Source organism: Coregonus lavaretus, assembly GCF_964263955.1.
Source record: "Coregonus lavaretus genome assembly, chromosome: 20".
NCBI classification, from domain to species: domain Eukaryota; kingdom Metazoa; phylum Chordata; class Actinopteri; order Salmoniformes; family Salmonidae; genus Coregonus; species Coregonus lavaretus.
In genome coordinates, this window is record NC_140007.1 from 14,573,221 (window position 1) to 14,598,770 (window position 25,550).

A 25,550-nucleotide genomic window follows, 5' to 3' on the forward strand; every position below is an offset into this window, starting at 1 on the left:
CTTTTCCTGTTTAAATAATTAAGTGACCCATGACGAGAAAAGTTTTCCTCCATAGTGTTACAGAGGACTGAAGAAATTACATACTTTAACCAACATACCCCAACCAAAAAATTGAAAATCACTTACATTCAACAATTATTTAGGTCTTACTATTATTATTATTTTTTAAGCTTACTGTTACCTGCACCATCAGTCTCAACAGATACAGTGAGGGAAACAAGTATTTGATCCCCTGCTGATTTTGTACGTTTGCCCACTGACAAAGACATGATCAGTCTATAATTTTAATGGTAGGTTTATTTGAACCGTGAGAGACAGAATAACAACTAAAAAATCCAGAAAAACGCATGTCAAAAATGTTATAAATTGATTTGCATTTTAATGAGGGAAATAAGTATTTGACCCCTCTGCAAAACATGACTTAGTACTTGGTGGCAAAACCCTTGTTGGCAATCACAGAGGTCAGACGTTTCTTGTAGTTGGCCACCAGGTTTGCACACATCTCAGGAGGGATTTTGTCCCACTCCTCTTTGCAGATCTTCTCCAAGTCATTAAGATTTCGAGGCTGACGTTTGGCAACTCGAACCTTCAGCTCCCTCCACAGATTTTCTATGGGATTAAGGTCTGGAGACTGGCTAGGCCACTCCAGGACCTTAATGTGCTTCTTCTTGAGCCACTCCTTTGTTGCCTTGGCCGTGTGTTTTGGGTCATTGTCATGCTGTAATACCCATCCACGACCCATTTTCAATGCCCTTGCTGAGGGAAGGAGGTTCTCACCTAAGATTTGACGGTACATGGCCCCGTCCATCATCCCTTTGATGCGGTGAAGTTGTCCTGTCCCCTTAGCAGAAAAACACCCCCAAAACATAATGTTTCCACCTCCATGTTTGACGGTGGGGATGGTGTTCTTGGGGTCATAGGCAGCATTCTTCCTCCTCCAAACACGGCGAGTTGAGTTGATGCCAAAGAGCTCGATTTTGGTCTCATCTGACCACAACACTTTCACCCAGTTCTCCTCTGAATCATTCAGATGTTCATTGGCAAACTTCAGACGGGCCTGTATATGTGCTTTCTTGAGCAGGGGGACCTTGCGGGCGCTGCAGGATTTCAGTCCTTCACGGCATAGTGTGTTACCAATTGTTTTCTTGGTGACTATGGTCCCAGCTGCCTTGAGATCATTGACAAGATCCTCCCGTGTAGTTCTGGGCTGATTCCTCACCGTTCTCATGACCATTGCAACTCCACGAGGTGAGATCTTGCATGGAGCCCCAGGCTGAGGGAGATTGACAGTTATTTTGTGTTTCTTCCATTTGCAAATAATCACACCAACTGTTGTCACCTTCTCACCAAGCTGCTTGGCGATGGTCTTGTAGCCCATTCCAGCCTTGTGTAGGTCTACAATCTTGTCCCTAACATCCTAGGAGAGCTCTTTGGTCTTGGCCATGGTGGAGAGTTTGGAATCTGATTGATTGATTGCTTCTGTGGACAGGTGTCTTTTATACAGGTAACAAGCTGAGATTAGGAGCACTCCCTTTAAGAGTGTGCTCCTAATCTCAAATCAAATCAAATCAAATTTTATTGGTCACATGCGCCGAATACAACAGGTGCAGACATTACAGTGAAATGCTTACTTACAGCCCTTAACCAACTGTGCATTTATTTTAAACAAAAAAAGTAAGAATAAAACAACAACAAAAAAAGTGTTGAGAAAAAAAGAGCAGAAGTAAAATAAAGTGACAGTAGGGAGGCTATATATACAGTAAAATAAAGTGACAGTAGGGAGGCTATATATACAGGGGGGAACCGTTGCAGAGTCAATGTGCGGGGGCACCGGCTAGTTGAGGTAGTTGAGGTAATATGTACATGTGGGTAGAGTTAAAGTGACTATGCATAAATACTTAACAGAGTAGCAGCAGCGTAAAAAGGATGGGGTGGGGGGGCAGTGCAAATAGTCCGGGTAGCCATGATTAGCTGTTCAGGAGTCTTATGGCTTGGGGGTAGAAGCTGTTGAGAAGTCTTTTGGACCTAGACTTGGCACTCCGGTACCGCTTGCCGTGCGGTAGCAGAGAGAACAGTCTATGACTAGGGTGGCTGGAGTCTTTGACAATTTTGAGGGCCTTCCTCTGACACCGCCTGGTATAGAGGTCCTGAATGGCAGGGAGCTTTGCCCCAGTGATGTACTGGGCCGTACGCACTACCCTCTGTAGTGCCTTGCGGTCAGAGGCCAAGCAGTTGCCATACCAGGCGGTGATGCAACCAGTCAGGATGCTCTCGATGGTGCAGCTGTAGAATTTTTTGAGGATCTGAGGACCCATGCCAAATCTTTTTAGTCTCCTGAGGGGGAATAGGCTTTGTCGTGCCCTCTTCACGACTGTCTTGGTGTGTTTGGACCATGATAGTTCGTTGGTGATGTGGACACCAAGGAACTTGAAGCTCTCAACCTGTTCCACTACAGCCCCGTCGATGAGAATGGGGGCGTGCTCAGTCCTCTTTTTTTTCCTGTAGTCCACAATCATCTCCTTTGTCTTGGTCACGTTGAGGGAGAGGTTGTTGTCCTGGCACCACACGGCCAGATCTCTGACCTCCTCCCTATAGGCTGTCTCATCGTTGTCGGTGATCAGGCCTACCACTGTTGTGTCGTCGGCAAACTTAATGATGGTGTTGGAGTCGTGCCTGGCCATGCAGTCATGGGTGAACAGAGAGTACAGGAGGGGACTGAGCACGCACCCCTGAGGGGCCCCCGTGTTGAGGATCAGTGTGGCAGATGTGTTGTTACCTACCCTTACCACCTGGGGCGGCCCGTCAGGAAGTCCAGGATCCAGTTGCAGAGGGAGGTGTTTAGTCCCAGGATCCTTAGCTTAGTGATGAGCTTAGAGGGCACTATGGTGTTGAATGCTGAGCTGTAGTCAATGAATAGCATTCTCACGTAGGTGTTCCTCTTGTCCAGGTGGGAAAGGGCAGTGTGTAGTGCGATAGAGATTGCATCATCTGTGGATCTGTTGGGGCGGTTTGCAAATTGGAGTGGGTCTAGGGTTTCTGGGATTATGCTGTTGATGTGAGCCATGACCAGTCTTTCAAAGCACTTCATGGCTACAGACGTCAGTGCTACGGGTCGGTAGTCATTTAGGCAGGTTATCTTAGAGTTCTTGGGCACGGGGACTATGGTGGTCTGCTTGAAACATGTTGGTATTACAGACTCAGCTCGTATTAATCTCAGCTCGTTACCTGTATAAAAGACACCTGGGAGCCAGAAATCTTTCTGATTGATAGGGGGTCAAATACTTATTTCCCTCATTAAAATGCAAATCAATTTATAACATTTTTGACATGCGTTTTTCTGGATTTTTTTGTTGTTATTCTGTCTCTCACTGTTCAAATAAACCTACCATTAAAATTATAGACTGATCATTTCTTTGTCAGTGGGCAAACATACAAAATCAGCAGGGGATCAAATACTTTTTTCCCCTCACTGTAGTCACATAGAAAATTATTGGCACCCTTGATAGAGACTACAAAAAAATAAATACAAATACTGAGCTATATTGAATGCTCCAAAAAATTTGAAAACAATATTATTTTATTCTAATACAATTGCTCTGAGAAAGCGATTTTGTTTAACAAGCAATACCTTTCTCAAAAAGATGGGTCAAAAATATTGGCACCCCTAAAGATTCTTATAAATAAAATCAAACAGAATTACATCTGCATTAACATTCTACTTTTTTAAAATTAATCTCAGTTTAAGGAACTGTATTGTGGCCTTCCATGGCTTGCTGTTTCACTGGGGTATAGAAATGAAATAAAATCTTTGCTTTTTTCCACGGTGATGGATGACAAAGAACTCCCAAACGAAAAGGGACAAATGGTTGTTGACCCTCATAAAATCAGGCAATGGGTACAAAACCACTGCACACAAAAAAATATATATATGCCACTTACCACTATTAGGGCAACAACTAAGAAGTTTAAAACCACTGGAGAACAGTGGTAAACTTGCCTGGTATTCGACAGGGTTATTGGAAGTGTATCTTGTCCCCACGCACAGTGAGGAAGATGGTTCGGTAGGCAAAGAAAAATTCAAAGGCCAAAGTTGGAGAATTACAGAACTTGGTCTCATCTTCAGTCACAAAGTCTCCAAATCTACAATTAGACGCCACCTCTATGACAATAAGCTCTTTGGAAGGGTTGCGAGAAACAAGCCTTTATTGAGAGCAACCAACAAATGTAAACACCTGGAATTTGCTATATGGCATTGGCACTTGGATTGGAACAGTTGCTATGGTGAGATGACACAGAAATAGAGCTCTTTGGCCACACACACCAATGGTCGGTTTGGCGTCGAAAGAAGGATGCATATGCAGAAAATAACTTCCTACCTACTGTAAAATATGGTAGTGGATCTTTGATGTTATGAGGCGGTTTTGCTTCCACTGGTCCTGGGGCCCTTGTTAAGGTCAACAGTACCAAGTACCAGGGACATTTTAGCCAAAAACCTGGTTGACTATGCCAGGAGGCTGAAACTTGGGCACAAGTGGATTTTCCAGCAAGATGGTAATCCCAAACACACATCAAAATCCACAAAGAAATGTTAATTGACCATAAAATCAACATTTTGCATTGGCCATCTCAGTATCTGGACTTGAACCCCATTGAAAAACTCTAGTTTGAATTGAAGAGGGCAGTCCATAAGCGCAGACCGAAGGATATGGAAAAATTCTGAATGGAGAAATGGTCTATATCCCTCCGAATGTGTTCACCAATCTCGTTTTTTTTAAAGGCTCAGTGCCGTTATCCTCGCAAGAGGAGGGTGCCAAAGTATTGAAACCAGGGGTGCCAATATCTTTGAGAAGTTACTTGTTAAACATAATCTATTTTTCTGAGAATTTGTAAAAGCATAAAATAATATAATATTCCCATTTGTTGAGCATACTATATAGCTCAGTATTTTTATTATTTATTTTATACAGTGTTTTTTGCTCATCTCTATCAAGGGTGGCAATAATTTTGGATTTGGACTGTATATATTAGTTTTTTGATAAACATCAATAGCAGTTTACAGACTTGGATGAACCCAGGCACAACAATACATTGCTATACTCAACAAGATATATTCTTAGAAAGTTAAAGATTCTAACCCCCCCCCCAAAGAAATAGCTTTTAACCTTCAATTTATGCCTCCTTTGACCCTAACAATGGAAAAGTGGGAGTGCATTAGGCTAATCCAAATCCTACACTCTAAATCTACTTTCGAGACATTCTAGATGCCCAAGTGCCACGGTGGGTGAACTTTCAGCAGCATCTCTCTCTGGGTCTAAAGCAGGGGTAGACAACCCTGGTCCTGCAGTGCCGCGGGCACTTCATTCACCTGGAAGACCAGGTGTGTTGAATTTAGCTCAGTTGGTCAGATGTGGTGCCTAGTTGGAACAAAATCCTGCTGTACCTGCGGCACTCCAGGAATAGGGTTGCCTACCCCTGCTTTAGACCCAGAGAGAGAGATGCTGCTGAAAGTTCACCCACCGTGGCACTTGGGCATCTATAACGTCTCGAAAGTAGATTTGGCTTCAGTTGCCAGCAGTCGCCCCACCCCTGTTGACCCCATGCTGAAATTAAGCCCAGGCAAAGCTCTTAATCTGCGCTAATTGATTGGGTAACATGTTCCTTCTCTCTCTCTTTCTCTGTGTGTCTGTGCAACCATCTCGCTGAGGTTTATTGCCAGTTCGTTGCCTGTCTTTTATGTTCCAGCAGCACTATCAGCGGAGACACAGCACGTCATCCTGTTAGCTTTGTGGAGATACAGGATGACAGGGAAGTACAATTCACAGATTCAGCCCTTTGAGCTCAGGCCCATACATTTGGTGGCCATTGTCTAGGAACTTAATCTGCGTCAGTCCTGCATCCCTATCCCCATTTTGTACCACAAAAGACAGACAGACAGACACAGCCTAATGAGCAGCACATTGCTGACAGCTGAGCACTTGGCATGTTGACTATGGATCACACCTCACATTATTGGCTTCACTTCATAGGGGCAGCTACAGCTGAGTCCCTGACTGAACTGACCAGACTTCTTGTCCCAAACAAACAGTTCACAGCGAACTTAGTTATATAATAATAATATAATATGCCATTTAGCAGACGCTTTTATCCAAAGCGACTTACAGTCATGCGTGCATACATTTTTTTTTTGTGTATGGGTGGTCCCGGGGATCGAACCCACTACCTTGGCGTTACAAGCGCCATGCTCTACCAGCTGAGCTACAGAGGACCACATCGCAACTAAACAGTTAAGCAGCCATTTCACAAAACAGTATAACTTTAGTAATCCTTTTTATGCAAATACAGTACATTATTAGGCTAAACAATGGAACACTTCCCACGGTATGTTGTGCTGTCAGAACTGTGATGTAGATTGATGATGTCACCTTACAGTTTTATAATGGTCAGCCTAACTCAACTGTGTAAAAATTTAAAATAAAAGTACAAATGTGAGAACTATTGCACATGAATGGCTTGCCTTGGAGTCAATCATCAAAGGACTTTAGAGGTGATCTGTGGAATGGATTCCAGGGCCTTTGAGGTTTGTTTCTGCACTGTAAGTTGAGCAAATGTTTAGCATGTGGGTTTCCAAGGCCTTGAAACCATCCATCTTTAATAACTTCCTTCAGACAAATCCAATCCTCACCACATTCTGTGCAGCTAGCTAAGTCGGATTACTATCAACAGGAAAGGGAAACTATAGGGAGCTAAACCATGATGCTGAATGCAGCTTTTTACATTCCGCTAACTAGTGTTCAATAAAACAAATGAATGAACAGCGTCGTATGATAAAGGAGAAATGCTTCCCTTGTGAGGGGTTGCCTCCCTTTTGATTTCTGAGAGCTAAGGTAACAGCTGTCAAACTGGCAAATTACCCTTTGAAATCCATAAGATAACATTCTGTTCTATGTCGCGTAATAAACCGTGATATAAGAATGCTATCTCCCCACAGCAAAAGGCCTCGGCTAAACAATACAGAGACGACTAGAAAGCGGTCCCCTTCTTCATGCCTGTATTGTTTTCCCTCATTAGCTTATCGCTGGTTCGCTACTGTGTGTCACCATGGCTGCAGCGGTAAACAGCATGAGGGGTGGGGAAGGGAAGAGGCAGGAGTGAATGGAGCAATGCTATCAGGCACAGCCACGTCTCTGGGGCCAATTAAAGATTCAGGAGCTACGCACCTGTCTGGGTTGCACCTACACAACACTGGAGTCCCGTGGTAGGTAGGCCCCAAACCCCAACACCCAGGCCAGAACACTAGCCTATAGCCCTCTGACTCCACCACTTCAGTCATTTAGGGGTCATCATTGTCACTCTTACTGCCATTTAGAGATCGGGCCATACATTTGCTTAAAATATTCAATCATCTTATTTCTATAGGTTTATGGCGGAGGTGAGTGATCTGTGCTGCATGTTGAAGTGCACAGAACAATCCCATTGGACAGCCTTGATGATGCCTATAGTGGCAGCTGGCTGTCTGTTCCCTATCATATTTTATTCCTTTATAACCAGGAGGTTCCCATTGCTTATCTATTGGTTAGGCAATAGGCTCAAACATTACTGTTGTCTCTCTATGTTCTGCAAACATGCTCTTCATATACAGTGCATTCAGAAAGTATTCAGACCCCTTGACTTCTTCCACATTTTGGTATGTTACAGCCTTATTCTAAAATGCATTCAATTGTTTTTTCCCCCCTCAATCCACACACAATACCCCATAATGACAAAGCAAAAACAGGTTTTTATAATTTTTTTCAAATGTATTAAATATTAAACTGAAATATCACATTTATATAAGTATTCATACCCTTTACTCAGTACTTTGTTGAAGCACCTGGCAGCGATTACAGCCTCGAGTTCTTGGGAATGACGCTACAAGCTTGGCACACCTGTATTTGGGGAGTTTCTCCTATTCTTCCCAAGCTCTGTCAGGTTGGATGGGGGAGCCACCCGAAGCCACTCTTGCTTTGTTTTGGCTGTGTGCTTAGGATCATTGTCCTGTTGGAAGGTGAACCTTCCTGAGCACTCTGGAGCAGGTTTTCATCAAGGATCTCTCTGTACTTTGCCCTGTTCATCTTTCCCCTCGATCCTGACTAGTCTCCCAGTCCCTTCCGCTGAAAAACATCCCCACAGCATGATGCTGCCACCACCATGCTTCACCGTAGGGATGGTGCCAGGTTTCCTCCAGACGTGACGCTTGGCATTCAGGCCAAAGAGTTCAATCTTGGTTTCATCAGACCAGAGAATCTTGGTTGGTAGAGCATGGCGTTTGCAACGCCAGGGTTGTGGGTTCGATTCCCACGGGGGGGCCAGTATGAAAAAATATATATAATAATAATGTATGCACTAACTGTAAGTCGCTCTGGATAAGAGCGTCTGCTAAATGACTAAAATGTAAAATGTAAATGTTTCTCATGGTCTGAGAGTCCTTTAGGTGCCCTTTGGCAAACTCCATGTGGGCTATCATGTGCCTTTTACTGAGGAGTGGCTTCCGTCTTGCCACTCTACCATAATTGCCTGATTTGTGGAGTGCTGCAGAGATGGTTTTCCTTCTGGAAGGTTTTCCCATCTCCACAGAGGAACTCTAGAGCTCTGTCAGAGTGACCATCGTGTTCTTGGTCACCTCCCTGACCAAGGCCCTTCTCCCCCGATTGCTCAGTTTGGGCGGGCGGCCAGCTCTAGGAAGAGTCTTGGTGGTTCCAAATTTCTTCCATTTAAGAATGATGGAGGTCACTGTGTTCTTGGGGACCTTCAATGCTGCAGACATTTTTTGGTAGCCTTCCCCAGATCTGTGCCTCGACACAATCCTGTCTCGGAGCTCTACGGACAATTCCTTCAATCTCATGGCATGGTTTTTGCTCTAACATGCACTGTCAACTGTGGGACCTTTTATAGAAAGGTGCGTGCCTTTCCAAATCATGTCCAATCAATTGAATTTACCACAGGTGGACTCCAATCAAGTTGTTGAAACATCTGAAGGATTATCAATGGAAACAGGATGCACTTGAGCTCAATTTCGAGTCTCATAGCAAAGGGTCTGAATACTTTTTTAAATAAGGTATTTGTTTATATTTTATTATAAATGTGCAACTAATTCTAAAAACCTGTTGTTTTCACTTTGCCATTATAGAGTATTGTGTGTAGATTGATTAGATTGATTTATTTAATCCATTTTAGAATAAGGCTGTAACGTAACGAAATGTGGAAAAAGTCAAGGGGTCTGAATACTTTCCGAATGCACTGTATGACAGGTCTTCTCGGTGAGCATTTAGATCTGACAGACGCTTTCCATGCTACTTAAAGACCCCCTCCAGCCTCCTTAGCACCTCATTTATCTCTACTAAATCGGATACTAATTAACACTGCGGCCCTCCAGGAATTGAGTTTGACACTGCTGGCTTAGATATTTTAACTACATGTGTCAGCCAGGTAGGGTTAAATTGAGACTTGAACTGTATGCCATCTCCCACCCTCTCCTCAACCCTAACCACAATTTAACTGATGTTGACAGACAGCAGGTCTTTCATTGAATATCACACCCTGCATGGGCACTCAGTGCTGCTAATGCCTTGGCCTGTGTCCATGAAATCGTAAGGCCATATGCCTCCACGTTCTCTCTGTGGCACAGTTCCTCTGGTGCAACAGTGATTAGCACTGACATTCATCTGGGGGTAATAATATTACACACACACACACACACACACACACACACACACACCTCTCACAATAAATACCACACACACACACACACACACACAAATTAGATTCTACATGACAAAACCAATGCACGATTCTCATGACAAATCTAGTGATGGGCAGGGGAACCTATATGTGACAACTTTATTCACTGATTTTATTTATCCAGGACAATCAGTTCTTTAGTCCCTGAGGACAATTCAGCAAAAAAAAGGGAGCAAATATCATATATTTGGGCCATGGTTGAGTGCATTCTTTTTGGAAGTATTCACACCTTTCGGAAGTATTTCATCATGTGATTTGAACTGAAGGGGACTAGTTTACTCAACTGTTGCCAAAAAAGCAAGTGTCAGATTCCCTGGCAACATCCATGCTCTCTAGAAAATCCCTTGTTAGCCCATAGTGTTGACAAAAGACAAGTCGCTGAATCAAAACATGCATCAGAGCCTGAGTCTTAATTAATAAGTCATAAAAAATGCTTATAAATGGGTTAAGGTTATAGGCTTATTTTCCTTAATTAATCTTAAGCGTTAACCATTTTATTATTACCGAAAACTATGAGTTAAGGCAGGTGATTATCTGCATGTAATGCCCCAAAAATGGTCAACATGTCCCATTGTTAGACAGAAACATTTTAGTCATTTAGCAGACGCTCTTATCCAGAGCAATTAGGGTTAAGTGCCTTGCTCAAGGGCACAGACAGATTTTTCACCTAGTCGGCTCGGGGATTAGAACCAGCGACCTTTCGGTTACTGGCACAACGCTCTTAACCACTAAGCTACCTGCTGCCCTGTGACTGCAGCTCCATGGTAACATAGTAATCTGTGGCAGGCCTGTTGACTTTTTTTAAATATAATCTTTGAGAACTAACAATCACCAAAATAAAAGCTAAACAGTCAGGGGTATTGAAAATTCCAAAAACAATTAATTTAACAGTATTGATTTTTGTTTGAGCAAAATAACAAAATTGGCCATGGCAAAATGCATAGAAGTGCAGGAAATTAAATGTTCTCTCAGCTACATGGAAGAATATGTAGAATCTCTGAAAAGTATTTTTTTAACTGCAACATTTTCTCTCAGCTCCATGGCAAAATGTGTAGAATTGCAGGAAATTAACTTAAAAACTGCTAAAATGTATCTCGGCTCCATTGAACAATTCTGAGAATTGCAGGAAAAGTGGCTTACAAATTATTAAAAAAAAAAAAAAGGGGGTCTCTGAAATACAAAAAAGAATCAGCCCCACCGACAGCGCCCACTGCCACGCCCCCTGCCATGCCCACCACCTAAGCCCCTTTTTGATCCAGAAAAAACCCTGGCATCCGAGTGATAACGTTATAGCTCAATGAGTGAGACAGCATTGGCAAGCAAACAACTCCATAGACTTTGAATTAGCTAATAGCTAATGTTTTCAGGCACAAGTTGCTTAGCTATATCCAATGTAATGACTTAATGATTTGCATTATAGAATAAAACGAAGCCTGGTTTGTTTTGTAGGTAATTAGCTTAAATTGTAATATAATCTAGATGGCTGGTTTAGCTTGCTAACTAGCTTGCTAACGTTAGCTAGCAATGTTAATCCATTATGTGATGCATAGCCTACATTATTTGTTTAGCATGCTATCGAGCACTGTATAATGCTTATGATACTTTATGATAATGTTTATGCACTTCTGTATTTGAGAGCTGTAGTTAATTATTTTTTTATACTGTAGCTAGGCTTGGTGGTAACTTAGTCATAATGTTGTTAGCTAGCTAGCTAGCTGTGTCCGACTCGTACTGTAATTTGAATTTGCAAATGAGAAAATAAACAAATCTTAAAATGCCTTCACATGCTTGTGAATTGGTGTATCTGTATATCATGTAGTATTATTGAAGTGTTTAATGATTTAGATGAGAAGCTGCTCTTATAGCATTCTTCTAAACTGTCTACTGTGAGATTTACAGTACTAGAGGTGTGCAGGGAGAACGTAGCTAGGGGACACACTATTTTCACGCCATTTCGCCAGGTGGCAGTGCTATACGTCACGATGGGGGTGGGATTCAAAGTGCAAGGACTGTCTGATGAATTGCAGGACCTTATTGCCTGGGACCTCATTCAGAACTTCTTCACCGACATCACTATGGTGGGTTTATACTTTACAATTGCACTTTCATATTAGTACATCATTTTGTTTTATTTGAACTAACAATAGCTAGCTACCAAGTGGCTGGACCAGTTTGCCAAAAAGTGAACGATGTGTAATGTCAAGTTTTGCTTGCTAGCCAACCAACAACGTCAACGCCGCTATCAAGCCAATCTACTAAATTTACCTGAATTAAATATATGAAACTGATCATGACTAGATTTAATCTAATTTCACTGCGATTGGTTAGTAAACATGCAATAATACCTGTATATTGCCAATCACTGAGATTAATGATTTGTGTTTAGATGAACAAAATCTGATTAACTGAGTCTAGCCTACCTTTTCCCCACTCCCTTTTCTGATGTGCCAAAAGATAATGTATGCTAACCAATACTTCAGGTCAGTATGATCAATGATCATGCATAAATATATTGATATGCATGATGTGTGTGTTGTACAGTAGTAGACCTAGCTGAATAAACTGTGTGTGTGACCATCTCTCCCTAATACTTCACAATATGTAGATTTCTTCAACTACCAAAAACAGACTTTTATCCAGCTGAAGCGATACGGTGTGAGTTTTACTGTAGACCTAGGTAGGCCTACATAAACTGTACGTGTGTGAGCATCTCTCCCCCAATATACTAACTTTTTTTATTTACTAATTTGGTATCAGCGTTGCTGGCTTAATTAAAAACAGTTAATCTGATGGATTTTGGATGTACTTGTCTTATTTATTGGTGCGAGGGCCAACTTTACCATATTATGCTTACGCACCAAGTCTCATTACTTCAAACAATGTGAATTTCGAATACAAAATCATTTGTTTTATGGCTTTTTATTCGGTGGCTGCATGAAATAGCAAAAATAACGTGAATTCAGCGATGACATTACTTCATCTTTGTTACTCCCTGATGAAACAGTAACAGGCAGCGTTGTTGAAAATAGATTCCACTATCCGGACTTGAGCAAGTGCTCGGCTCGTTCTCCATGCTGTGTGCACCTGTATGCGTGCTGAAATCTACGGCCACCGTATAGCACGGCCCAAAATGGCTTGAAAAGAGTGTGTCCCAAGTAGCTCGCAGTTATCAGTGTCTTTGGTAGCATTGTCGAAGTAACGGTAATTGTAGCAAAAAAAAATATCTGGTGCTTTACAAGACTGCTGCTGGTAACAAGTCTAGTGAATCTGAACGGGCCCTTATTGTCTAGGTAGTGTTAGTTGTTAGTGTTAAGTTGAGCCTTAGGGAAAGGTTCATAGTAGAGGTGAGAGTTAGGATCAGGGAAAGTGTTAACACAAGGACGAGTATTGGGTTGTGAAGTAATGCTCAGCACAATGGTTAGGGTGATTGAGGTTGAGTCAAATAAAAAAATAACACTCAAACATCCCAAAATCCTGTCAGGGTTAGCTACATAAACCCAGTGTGTGGATGAGGGGTGTGAACATTTAAACGTTAACATTTAAATGAAGTTGGGATCCTTAACATTAAGAAAAATCCCTAACCGAAAAACGATACTTTTGTATTTTTTCCCCCCACTTAATTAAAATCACAGTTCAGTTATCACAAAACAAATTATTTTCTGTGTTATAGCCAATAGGCTATAAAGGTCTGGGAAAGTTGTGTAATTCAAATAAAACCAGAGGAAGAGGTGAACTTCAGGCTACTTGGTGAATTTGTAAGGCATGCAAGACAAGACATTGCAAGATGCAGATTACCAAAACATATGAGCACGTTTCTGCCTGCCGCTCCTCTCTCTCCCTTGAGCTGGCCTGCCTGCTCTGTCTCTTCGCTAATGATGCAAGTGTGTGTTCAATCTTCAGTCTGTTGTGTGTAGAATATCCTAGCCTATTCATGGCACCGATGTATGTCAGGCCAGTCTTGCGGGTAGCCTACTCTTCGTTTTTGCCTCATATGAAATTACAATAGGCTACCGGTAGCCTGTATTGATGACACTTTTCAGACATAATGGAAAGTGGCCCCTTGAAAGCGCCTTCGGCTACAGCATGTTTGTTTGTCTGTCTGTTAGTGTAGGCTACACTACGGTTTTAAAAATGCAGACACAAAACCTTCTCTGGTGATATGAACGGACATTTTACTTGTCTGTAAAGGAATGCCGCTTCTGAAGCGGGACTCAAATCCAACACTAAGCAACCAGAACTGTCAATAAAATAATCTCGAGCTGGTGCGCGCAGACCACTCTCCTAAGTACTTTAAAGTTTGTTAAATACCGTGACTTACCAAGACATTTTGTAGAAATAAAACCCATCTAGCAACCATACCAGAAAAAACAGCAGAAAAAAACAACACAGCAGCACATCAATCAGCTGCGTTAATTGTTGTTAGGGAAAAAAATACAGAACATTTGACGCCAAAGCCTACTGTCTGAAAAGGTACAGACCTGCCAAGAATGGCACTTTTTTAAATTGTTTGAAAAGTTATCAATTGTTGCTATCGACATGTTACTGTAGCTGCATTCTATGTCTGTAAAGGGTTGCGGTAGATATAACGTCATTGCCCGGCCCTAGCAGGCATACTACATAATAGGACCATTATTCTGCATTGTAAATTGACGTGGAATTGTATGATTTTTTTCTTAAAGTTAACGGCAAAACTATAAAAAAATTAATGAAAAAAAGCCAGTTTAAACGTTAAGCAAAATTGTCAATTTGTCACATCCCTAGTGTGGATAGTATATGGATAATGGCTAGTAAGTGGGTTAGCTTAGCGTTAGCATTGGCGCTCTTACTTTGGGCTGTGTCCCAACAGGAGACGGAGGGAGGGCAGGTCTCCCTTGGCAGCAGCATAGTGGACAGGCAGGGCCCCAGTGTCTGTGGACGCCCCGGTGTCCGCCTCCCCGCTCTTCAGCAGCCAATCTGTGATCTCGTGATGGCTGAACCGGGAGGCGAGGTGGAGAACGGTGGCTCCAGAACTATCCCGGTCCTGTGAAAGAGGAAAGACACAGGAAATTTCAAAGTCAGGTTTCACGACTTAATGCCGATCGTATTAATTTAAACATTAACATCCTGAGTAGTCTTGAATCAAAGTTCACATTGATCATCAGTATGCTCTGTTGTCACGATCGTCTAACAGAGTGGACCAAGGCGCAGCGTTGAAAGTGAACATATCCTTTTATTTACAGATCACACGATCAAAACAATAAACGATAACGTGACGTCTACGGTTACACACGAACCGAAATGAACAAGAAACCACAAACACCACGTGAAAGACAGATAGTTAAATATGGCTCCCAATCAGATACACCCAGCAGACACTCGTTGCCTCTGATTGGGAGTCACTCAGCCCAACATAGAAATATCAAACATAGAATTTCACACCCTGGCTCAACATAACATTGTCCCCAGAGCCAGGGCGTGACATCTGTATTCAAGATAGCTTTAAGGAGTAGACACAAGTGGTTGAAAAATATACAGTACCAGTCAAAAGTTTGGACACACCTACTCATTCAAGGGTTTTTATTTTATTTGTACTATTTTCTACATTGTAGAATAATAGTGAAGACATCAAAACTATGAAATAACACATATGGAATCATGTGGTAACCAAAGAAGTGTTAAACAAATCAAAATATATGTTAGATTCTTCAAAGTAGCCACCCTTTGCCTTGATGACAGCTTTGCACATTCTTGGCATTCTCTCAACCAGCTTCATGGGGAATGCTTTTCCAACAGTCTTGAAGGAGTTCCCACATATGCGGAGCACTTGTTGGCTGCTGTTCCTTCACTCTGCGGTCCAACTCAACCCAAACCATTTCCATTTACATTTTAGTCATTTAGCAGACGCTCTTATCCAGAGCGACTTACCAGAGTGCATACATAAAAAATAAATAAAAAAAATGTCATACTGGAATCAAATCCACAACCCTGGCGTTGCAAATGCCATGCTCTACCAACTGAGCTACATCCCTGCCGGCCATTCCCTCCCCTAACCTGGACGACGCTGGGCCAATTGTGCGCCGCCCCATGGGTCTCCCGGTCGCGGCCGGCTACGACAGAGCCTGGACCACTGCGCCACTCGGGAGATTGGGTTGAGGTCGGGTGATTGTGGAGGCCAGGTCATCTGATGCAGCACTCCATCACTCTCCTTGGTCAAATAGCCCTTACACAGCCTGGAGGTGTGTTTTGGGTCATTGTCCTGTTGAAAAACAAATGATAGTCCTACTAAGCGCAAACCAGATGGGATGGCGTATCGCTGCAGAATGCTGTGGTAGCCATGCTGGTTAAATGTGCCTTGAATTCTAAATAAATCACAGACAGTGTCACCAGCAAAGCACCCCCACACCATCACACCTCCTCCATGCTTCACGGTGGGAACCACACATGCAGAGATCATCCGTTCACTTACTCTGCATCTCACAAAGACACGGCGGTTGGAACCAAAAATCTCAAATTTGGACTCACCAGACCAAAGGACAGATTTCCACCGGTCTAAATGTCCATTGCTCGTGTTTCATGGCCCAATCAAGTCTCTTCTTCTTATTGGTGTCCTTTAGTAGTGGTTTCTTTGCAGCAATTCGACCATGAAGGCCTGATTCACGCAGTCTCCTATGAACAGTTGATGTTGAGATGTGTCTGTTACTTGAACTCTGTGAAGCATTTATTTGGGCTGCAATCTGAGGTACAGTTAATTGCCGATTTCTGAGGCTGGTAACTAATGAACTTATCCTCTGCAGCAGAGGTAACTCCAGGTCTTCCATTCCTGTGGCGGTCCTCATGAGAGCCAGTGTCGTCATAGCGCTTGATGGTTTTTGCGACTGCACTTGAAGAAACTTTCAAAGTTCTTGAAATTTTCCAGATTGACTGACCATGTTTTAAAGGAATGATGGACTGTCGTTCCGCTTTGCTTATTTGAGCTGTTCTTGCCATAATATGGACTTGGTATTTTACCAAATAGGGCTATCTTCTGTATACCACCCCTACCTTGTCACAACAAAACTGATTGGCTCAAAAGCATTAAGGAGGAAAGAAATTCCACAAATTAACTTTTAACAAGGCACACCTGTTCATTGAAATGCATTCCAGGTGACTACCTCATGAAGCTGGTTGAGAGAATGCCAAGAGTGTGCAAAGCTGTCAAGGCAAAGGGTGGCTACGTTGAAGAATCTAAAATATTAAATATATTTTGATTTGTTTAACTTTTTTGGTTACTACATGATTCCATATGTTTTATTTCATAGTTTTGATGTCTTCACTATTATTCTACAATGTAGAAAATAGTAAAAATAAAGAAAAACCCTGGAATGAGTAGGTGTGTCCAAACGTTTGACTGGTACTGTTCTGAAACTATCGTTGAAGAGATATACACTGAGTGTACCTGCTCTTTCCATGACCGACTGACCAGGTGAATCCAGTTTAAAACTATGATCCCTTATTGTCACTTGTTAAATCCACTTCAAATCAGTGTAGATGAAGGGGAGGAGACAGGTTAAAGAAGGATTTTTAAGCCTTGAGACAATTGAGACATGGATTGTGTATGTGTGCCATTCAGAGGGTAAATGGGCAAGACAAAAGATTTAAGTGCCTTTGAACAGGGTATGGTAGTAGGTGCCAGGCGCACCAGTTTGAGTGTGTCAAGAACTGCAACGCTGCTGGGTTTTTCACACTCAACAGTTTCCCGTGTGCATCAAGAATGGTCCAACACCCAAAGGACATCAGCCAACTTGACACAACTGTGGGAAGCATTGGAGTCAACATGGGCCAGCATCCCTGTGGAACACTTTCCACACCTTGTAGAGTCCATGCCCCGACGAATTGAGGCTGTTCTGGGGCAAAAGGGGGTGCAACTCAATATTAGGAAGGTGTTCCTAATGTTTTGTACACTCAGTGTAGGGTAACCCTGATAAATACTTTAAAATATGTTAATCTATTATCTTATTTGGGTATCAAGTGTTTGCACCAGAAACCACTTTCACAAAACAAGTGATGTGTGTCAAGGATGCTCTGAAGCGATGTCAGTGACCCGCTGACATAGTGTGGAAACCAACAAGGAGCACCCACTGTGTCAAACCTCATCTAGATTACATGACTAATGGTAAGAGAGACCATATACAAATGTCAGCCAATTCACTTATCACTTACACTCTTTGTGGTGGTTGTATGGTCAGCCAGCCACTCAAGCCTATCAGTGAATGGTGAACATACACTGAGTGTACAAAACATTAGGAACACCTTCCTAATATTGAGTTGCACCCCCCTTTGCCTTTAGAACAGAAAACATTTTCCTTCTTTAACCTGTCTCCTCCCCTTCATCTATACTGATTGAAGTGGATTTAACAAGTGACATCAATAAGGGATCATAGCTTTCACCTGGATTGACCTGGTCAGTCTATGTAATGGAAAGAGCAGGTGTTACTAATGCTTTGTACACTAAGTGTATGTGGCGGTAATGAAGGGAGCACTTATTAGGCTACTCCTTTTACTAGCACTAGTTTATTGAAAAGAAAAATACTGAAAGGGCAAAGTAGTAGTAGTAGTAGTAGTAGTAGTAGTAGTAGTAGTAGACATTCCATTGGTTTGGGGAGAGTAACCGCTCATTATCCCCCAAATATGTTGTTGGACGGTCTGTCATGAGGGTTTAGCTGAGCTTATTCAAGGAGGTGATTTGCATAGCATTAGTAAGACTGATGGCATAAAGGTCATTTCAATGTAAAAGACCCATGAGCACCAACATATGAAGTTCATAGGAGCATGTCAAATTGGGTGGCAAATGAAAGCTAAGAGTCTATTTTTTTATTTATTAAGGCATATATAAATTTTTCAACCATTTAACATCCTAGGAATAAGCAAATGCTTTCTGGTCAAACAGATGGAAAAGGGATCTTAGAAAACATCTACCAGAAAAAGTCTTAAAAGGTATAATGTTGAAGTAAAGACCCCTGCCAACTAATTTCAACAGATATTTAGTTTGAGAAATGTTACTGCCTTCTGTAAGTTTAAGAAACATTGCCTTGTGCCTTCATTCCATTACCAAAAACCCACATATCTTTTAAGATATTTTCACATTTCTCTCCCTCATGAGGGAGGATATTGAAAGTTCACAGAAGTAACAATTAAAGGCAGACCTATCAATTAGTTAGTGTTTTTACTGATATCATTTTGGTTTATTAATTATAAAAGTGATTAAAAATTGAATTTCAGAAAAAATTGGTTATGGAATTTCTGCAAATTTGATACCATTCCCCTCTCCCTCACAGCCTCTCTCGCTCCCGCTCCCTCCCAGCCCTTCTCCCTCTCCCAGCCTCTCTCTATTGTTCCTTCTGTGTCTGACTCTGCTCACACTGTTCAAAACCAAAGCATGAAAAAAAACTCAGCACCATCCTTTCTTTCCCTGACCAGCAGGCACTCCCCTTCCTTTGAAGACTTTCCTTCCAACTCCTGACTCTCACACACACACACACACACCCACCCCAATCCCCCCCAAAGGGTGTTTTAATTTTAATTAAACTATGTTACCAAACTTTGCATCTGCACAGTTCTTCCAGTAAGTATTTTTGTAAAATGTTCAGTGTAAATTGTTAAATGTAGTCCTTGTGCATAGAGTTGTATGGTTTGTTAAACTTTGAAATCAATGGTTTTTGTTTGGCATACATTTTAAGTGAAAAATTATACATTGATTTGCATTTTAATGAGGGAAATAAGTATTTGACCACTCTGCAAAACATGACTTAGTACTTGTTGGCAATCACAAAGGTAAGACGTTTCTTGTAGTTGGCCACCAGGTTTGCACACATCTCAGGAGGGATTTTGTCCCACTCCTCTTTGCAGATCTTCTCCAAGTCATTAAGGTTTTGAGCCTGACGTTTGGCAACTCGAACCTTCAGCTCCCTCCACCTGATTTTCTATGGGATTAAGGTCTGGAGACTGGCTAGGCCACTCCAGGACCTTAATGTGCTTCTTCTTGAGCCACTCCTTTGTTGCCTTGGCCGTGTGTTTTGGGTCATTGTCATGCTGGAATACCCATCCACGACCCATTTTCAATGCCCTTGCTGAGGGAAGGAGGTTCTCACCCAAGATTTGACGGTACATGGCCCCGTCCATCGTCTCTTTGATGCGGTGAAGTTGTCCTGTCCCCTTAGCAGAAAAACACCCCCAAAGCAAAATGTTTCCACCTCCATGTTTGATGGTGGGGATGGTGTTCTTGGGGTCATAGGCAGCATTCCTCCTCCTCCAAACACGGCGAGTTGAGTTGATGCCAAAGAGCTCGATTTTGGTCTCATCTGACCACAACACTTTCACCCAGTTCTCTTCTGAACCATTCAGATGTTCATTGGCAAACTTCAGATGGGCCTGTATATGTGCTTTCTTGAGCAGGGGGACCTTGCGTGCGCTGCAGGATTTCAGTCCTTCACGGCGTAGTGTGTTACCAATTGTTTTCTTGGTAACTATGGTCCCAGCTGCCTTGAGATCATTGATAAGATCCTCCCGTGTAGTTCTGGGCTGATTCCTCACCGTTCTCATGATCATTGCAACTCCACGAGGTGAGATCTTGCATTGTGCCCCAGGCCGAGGGAGATTGACAGTTATTTTGTGTTTCTTCCATTTGCGAATAATCGCACCAACTGTTGTCACCTTCTCACCAAGCTGCTTGGCGATGGTCTTGTAGCCCATTCCAGCCTTATGTAGGTCTACAATCTTGTCCCTGACATCCTTGGAGAGCTCTTTGGTCTTGGCCATGGTAGAGAGTTTGGAATCTGATTGATTGATTGCTTCTGTGGACAGGTGTCTTTTATACAGGTAACAAGCTGAGATTAGGAGCACTCCCTTTAAGACTGTGCTCCTAATCTCAGCTCGTTACCTGTATAAAATACACCTGGGAGCCAGAAATCTTTCTGATTGAGAGGGGGTCAAATACTTATTTCCCTCATTAAAATGCAAATCAATTTATAACATTTTTGACATGCGTTTTTCTGGATTTTTTTGTTGTTATTCTGTCTCTCACTGTTCAAATAAACCTACCATTAAAATTATAGACTGATAATTTCTTTGTCAGTGGGCAAACGTACAAAATCAGCAGGGGATCAAATACTTTTTTCCCTCACTGTATGGTAGAACAGCCAGAGAGAGGAAGAGAGATGCTCCATCTTTCCTCCTTTGCCCTTAACTTCCTTTTCAGACCTTTTGAGACGTTTATGCAAATCTATTTGAATGCAATCACTTTTTGACAGCACTCTTTTTGATTTGAACGAAACCTTCCATACATATTTGCCCATTGTAGAAGTACTTAGAAAGTGAATTTTTGGACCTGAATGCCAAAACATTCAAGAGATAAAGGTGCTCAATGTTGACCCATTTTACATACCCCACCATACCATGAGACATCCATGTCTTCATCACCGGAAAATATAAACGGTTGAGATTGATATCATTTAAACGCTTACAAACAGGGTTGTCAAACTATTTTATACATGTTTTTTATGTGAATTCTCTAAAAACGTGTAAACTTCCGTTTTTTTCCCCCATATTCGAATATGTTGTAGCTTAGACACTAATTTACACCATCTAAGGTTGTGTTGTGCCCGCTATCGGTTTGAAAACTTTGAAAATGTACCACAAAGATGGTTGGAGGTCCACACATCAGAGAATGTTGACTAGAATAGGAATATCTGTTGTTTTAAATTATACTGTCAATCCTCCATAGGAAACCTATTGAAATCATAGAAATATAGATAATAGACATGACGATTTAAGTTGACATTCGACGTGGGTGGATCAGCGGTCGTGGTAATTAGAAGTTTCAATTTCAATTCAATTTCAAATGGTGTTCCAGCTAAATTTCAGTGTTCTGAAGGGATAGGTCCATTCTATGAATTATATTTATATGATTGAAATGACACCCACCCTACATTCAAGATAATGTTGTGTCTCAAGCCATGGAAGGCAAGACACAAAAACCTCAGATGATGTGAAATAGGGTCTAAGCTAAAACATATGCTTATGAAAAACCCCCAGAGTTTGCACGTTTTTAGATCATTTACGTTAAAGGTTTAAAAATGACAATTTTGATTAAAGAATGTTTTCAAGTAATAAAATAGTTTGACAACACTGTTTGTAATCTTTTAAATGATATCAAACTCAACCGTTTATATTTTCCAGTGATGAAGACATGGATGTCTCATGGTATGGTGGGGTATGCAAAATTGGTCAACTTTGAGCACCTTTATCTACTGATCGATCCCGCATTGTTATGGCCGCATTTTTGCCAAATTGGTCAGTGAACAAAGCAGTGTGAATGCCAGTGTCTTTCAGTCCTATTCCAGACTAAGTGATTGGAACATGGTGAATAGAGTTATCGAAAGATAAGTAATTAACCTAATTCATTGTGCGGACAAAGATGTCAGAGCGTACCGCTTTCCAAACTTCTAATCCCATATGAATGTGCTTATATAGGGTTTTGTCCCTTGTACAGATTTAACACTCTTCAAGTACCCAAATTAAGTAACACACAGCTACTAGATTCTTCTAGACTGAGCCAAAACAATAAACTATTATTTCAGTGGTTACATTTCAAAACACTTATAAGAAGCAATGGAGGCTGCGGAGGGGAGGACGGCTCATAATAATGGCTGGAACGGAGTAAATGGAATGGCATCAAACACATGCAAACCAGGTGTTTGATGTATTTGATACCATTCCACTTACTCCGCTCCAGCCATTACCACGAGCCCGTCCTCCCCAATTAAGGTGCCACCAACCTCCTGTGATAAGGTACATTATATAGTTTACTTTCAGACATGTGTTTAGGTGACATTGGACTAATGGCGTACTCAATAATATTCAGTAATTCATAAGTCAAATGTCATGTCCTCAAATATTTCAATGAATCCTAAAGTTTGATACACAGTGTGGGTGTGTGACATTATAGTACGTGTTGTAAATTAATATTCAGGGAAAGTGACGTATGATTAGTATCGAATTATCAATATCGGTGCGCACCACTACTCTACTGCTAATAGATATGATGATTAGAGCTGAATACATCCTTGTGACTCTTTGACCGAGAAGGATTTTGTCAAATCTTGTAGCCAATGTCACTACTGACTCAAGTGTGAAATTACCAAGATGTATTATTGGGCTCAAATGCTGTTTTATGTGGATAAGTCAGACTTCTTGTTATGATTAATATAGAGGGAGGAAAGTGAATGTCTTTTTCACAAGAATATGACATTAATTATTTTCTTCTTTATATTTCCCAGAATGCTGAAGTGAGGCCAAACATTTATGTAACCTGTGCCATTGGGTAGACAGAGTTAAGTTTGTGCATGGAAGTCAATGCGCTTTTACCAAAATGACTTTTCCCCCACATTTTCTCAAATGGTCCAGTCCCTACACAGTCAGCATGAGGACCTTGGGTCTAGGTGACATTTTTCTCAAGCTGTTGTAAAAATCATATCAAATGAGTCCAGCATAGGTGACATTGTTGTATAGAACTAAGTACACTGGAATGCCTGCTGTGGTGAGTAATGATACACTTCCTTTTGAATGGGTATTGATGATAATTACAGAGTAATAACTAATAATAATCTCAGGTATTCTCAATGGCAACTGGTGTGCCTTTAGCCCTTAGATACCATAGCACAATTATCCTGACCATGTGTTGTTCATTGAGACAAAAGCCTGCACAAGCCTAAAGAAAAGTGCTGTAGTCAATGATGTACAGTATATAAACCCTGGATTGCTGATGCTATGTATTAGCCATTGAGAGGCTTTTGAATGGAATTCTACATTATTTAAATGAAATGTTTCAAGGACAACATTGCATTTATATAATTATTTTATTAGTAATCTCTAAAAATGATACTTTAAGGAAAATGTTTTATATATTTTTTAATGTTTTATTTATATGTTTAGCTTGCATAATATAATTTAAAAGTATGCATTAAGTTGTCTGTAATAGAATAAATGTGCAAAAACGAATGTAGATCTTTATAAAATGCAAAATATGTTTTACAATGGTGGGGGAGTGCCAAGATCACAGCGGCCCCCATCAGTCATCTAGTGTAGGCCTATATATAAATCATTGGGGGTAGTAGAGACAAGGGTTATTTACATTTACATTTTATCCTCTTAGGTCTACAATAAAGGTCAAAGAACTGTCTGAGTGACTAATTGTTTTATGCTGAAGTGGTGTGAAGAAGTGATTAATGTAATTGTCAGGCTGGAAATGTGGCGAAATGCTCAATTTGACAGTCAAGCAAATAATGACCTAAGAGAGGAGATGGGTAGGCTTGGGCCTAGTCCAAGATGACTACTCTTGGGAAACAATAGACCTAATTTATGTTTTTCAGGTCTGGGCTACAGGACTAATGGATTGGAAATTCAAGATACTGTAGGCCTCGACCTTGCTGCCCTAGAAGTTGTCCTATAGACCTCTGACTGGTCTTAAAATGATAACAATAAGCCTGTGTGATGAATGGTGTTGGCTGTATTAGGGAACTATTAGCCTTTTAAAAAAGCTATGTAGGCCTACTGTAGGCTATGTAGCAATAAAATAACCCCACTCACCGCGGTACGACATCCACCTTGAGTTAATAGCCACTGTAAGCAGGCCAGGTTACCAGTGGCAGCAGCGTCGTGTGCGGGGCTGGCGCCATTATTCGCCAAACTGTTGCCCGGTAAGCCCGCTTCTTCCACGAGGAAACGTAGGCAAGTCAGTTTTCCAGCACGGGCGGCATGGTGGACAGGTGAGGCTCCGAGAAGGTCCTTTACGTCGCTGTTCAGTACTTTCTCCGCAAATTGCACTTTCAGAGTTTGTACATCCCCCTGCCTTGCAGCAAGCAGTGTCCTCTCCACCACCATAACTGCGGCCCGACAACTCCTTCGTATTTATAAACGCACCATCTAGATGAGGTTTTAACCTCTATTTAACTATATTTCAATGAGCATGTATTTGGTCATTTTACTTTTTAAAAACAAATGTTGTTTTACATAATATCAACAGAATTGTCCAATTACGAGTCATTTTAGTAATTGAGTGAATAAAGTTAACATTATTCATGCATACTGGCAACCACCTGGTAACCTATAATTGCGCACGACGATCAAGTTAACCTGATGGCTGTTCCCCTCTGCCTCAACACGCATAACTCAAACACCTGTTGCAGGGATATTCCTTGGTCTTCTTATCGACTTCTTTCTTCATAATTTCTCTGTTTTGAGAACGTTATCGAAGTTGTAGGACATTAAGAATATAATTCCGGGCGGCTGTCTTGGATCCTGTATCCACGATTGCCGCAAATCGCGACATGGGACTCACCACTTGTTAAATAATCAATAAGCGGGAGGATCACTCCAGTAGTATGTTGGTCGCTAGAAATCGCCTCAGTAGTTAAAGGGACAGTAGCCTACGTCAGTGGTGGCCAACCCTCCCGGAGAGCTATATTGATGGTTGTGCAGGCTTTTGCTCCAACCTAGCTATGCCACTGCTCCACTGACTAATGAGATATTCATCAGCACCTTGATGAGCAGAATCAGGTGTGTTAGAGAAGGTTTGGAGCAAAAACGTGCAGCTGCTCTCCAGGAGGAGCGCTGACCATACCAACATTTCAAATACTTGAGGTAGCCAAATATTGTTTATATAGAGTTTCAACTAAAAGGCAACTATTTTCTTTAATATTCAAATGCGAGTCTCAGAAAAACAAATAATATTTGAAAGTATTTTGAACACTTCTCAGAAA

The 25,550-nt window shown here is 41.6% G+C and overlaps 1 protein-coding gene across 1 annotated transcript in view; it reads right to left on the minus strand.

Annotated features, from left to right (window-relative positions):
* Positions 1–25,110, minus strand: part of espn (espin) — a 107,217-nt gene extending 82,107 nt beyond the window's left edge. Inside the window, exons 1-2 of the mRNA XM_084183950.1 lie at positions 24,379–25,110; positions 14,604–14,797 (exon numbers count right to left, since the gene is read on the minus strand). Coding sequence (XP_084040076.1) covers positions 14,604–14,797; positions 24,379–24,672 — 488 coding nt within the window. The 5' untranslated portion in view covers positions 24,673–25,110. The remainder of the gene's footprint in view (positions 1–14,603; positions 14,798–24,378) is intronic.
* Positions 25,111–25,550: the final 440 nt, after the last annotated feature.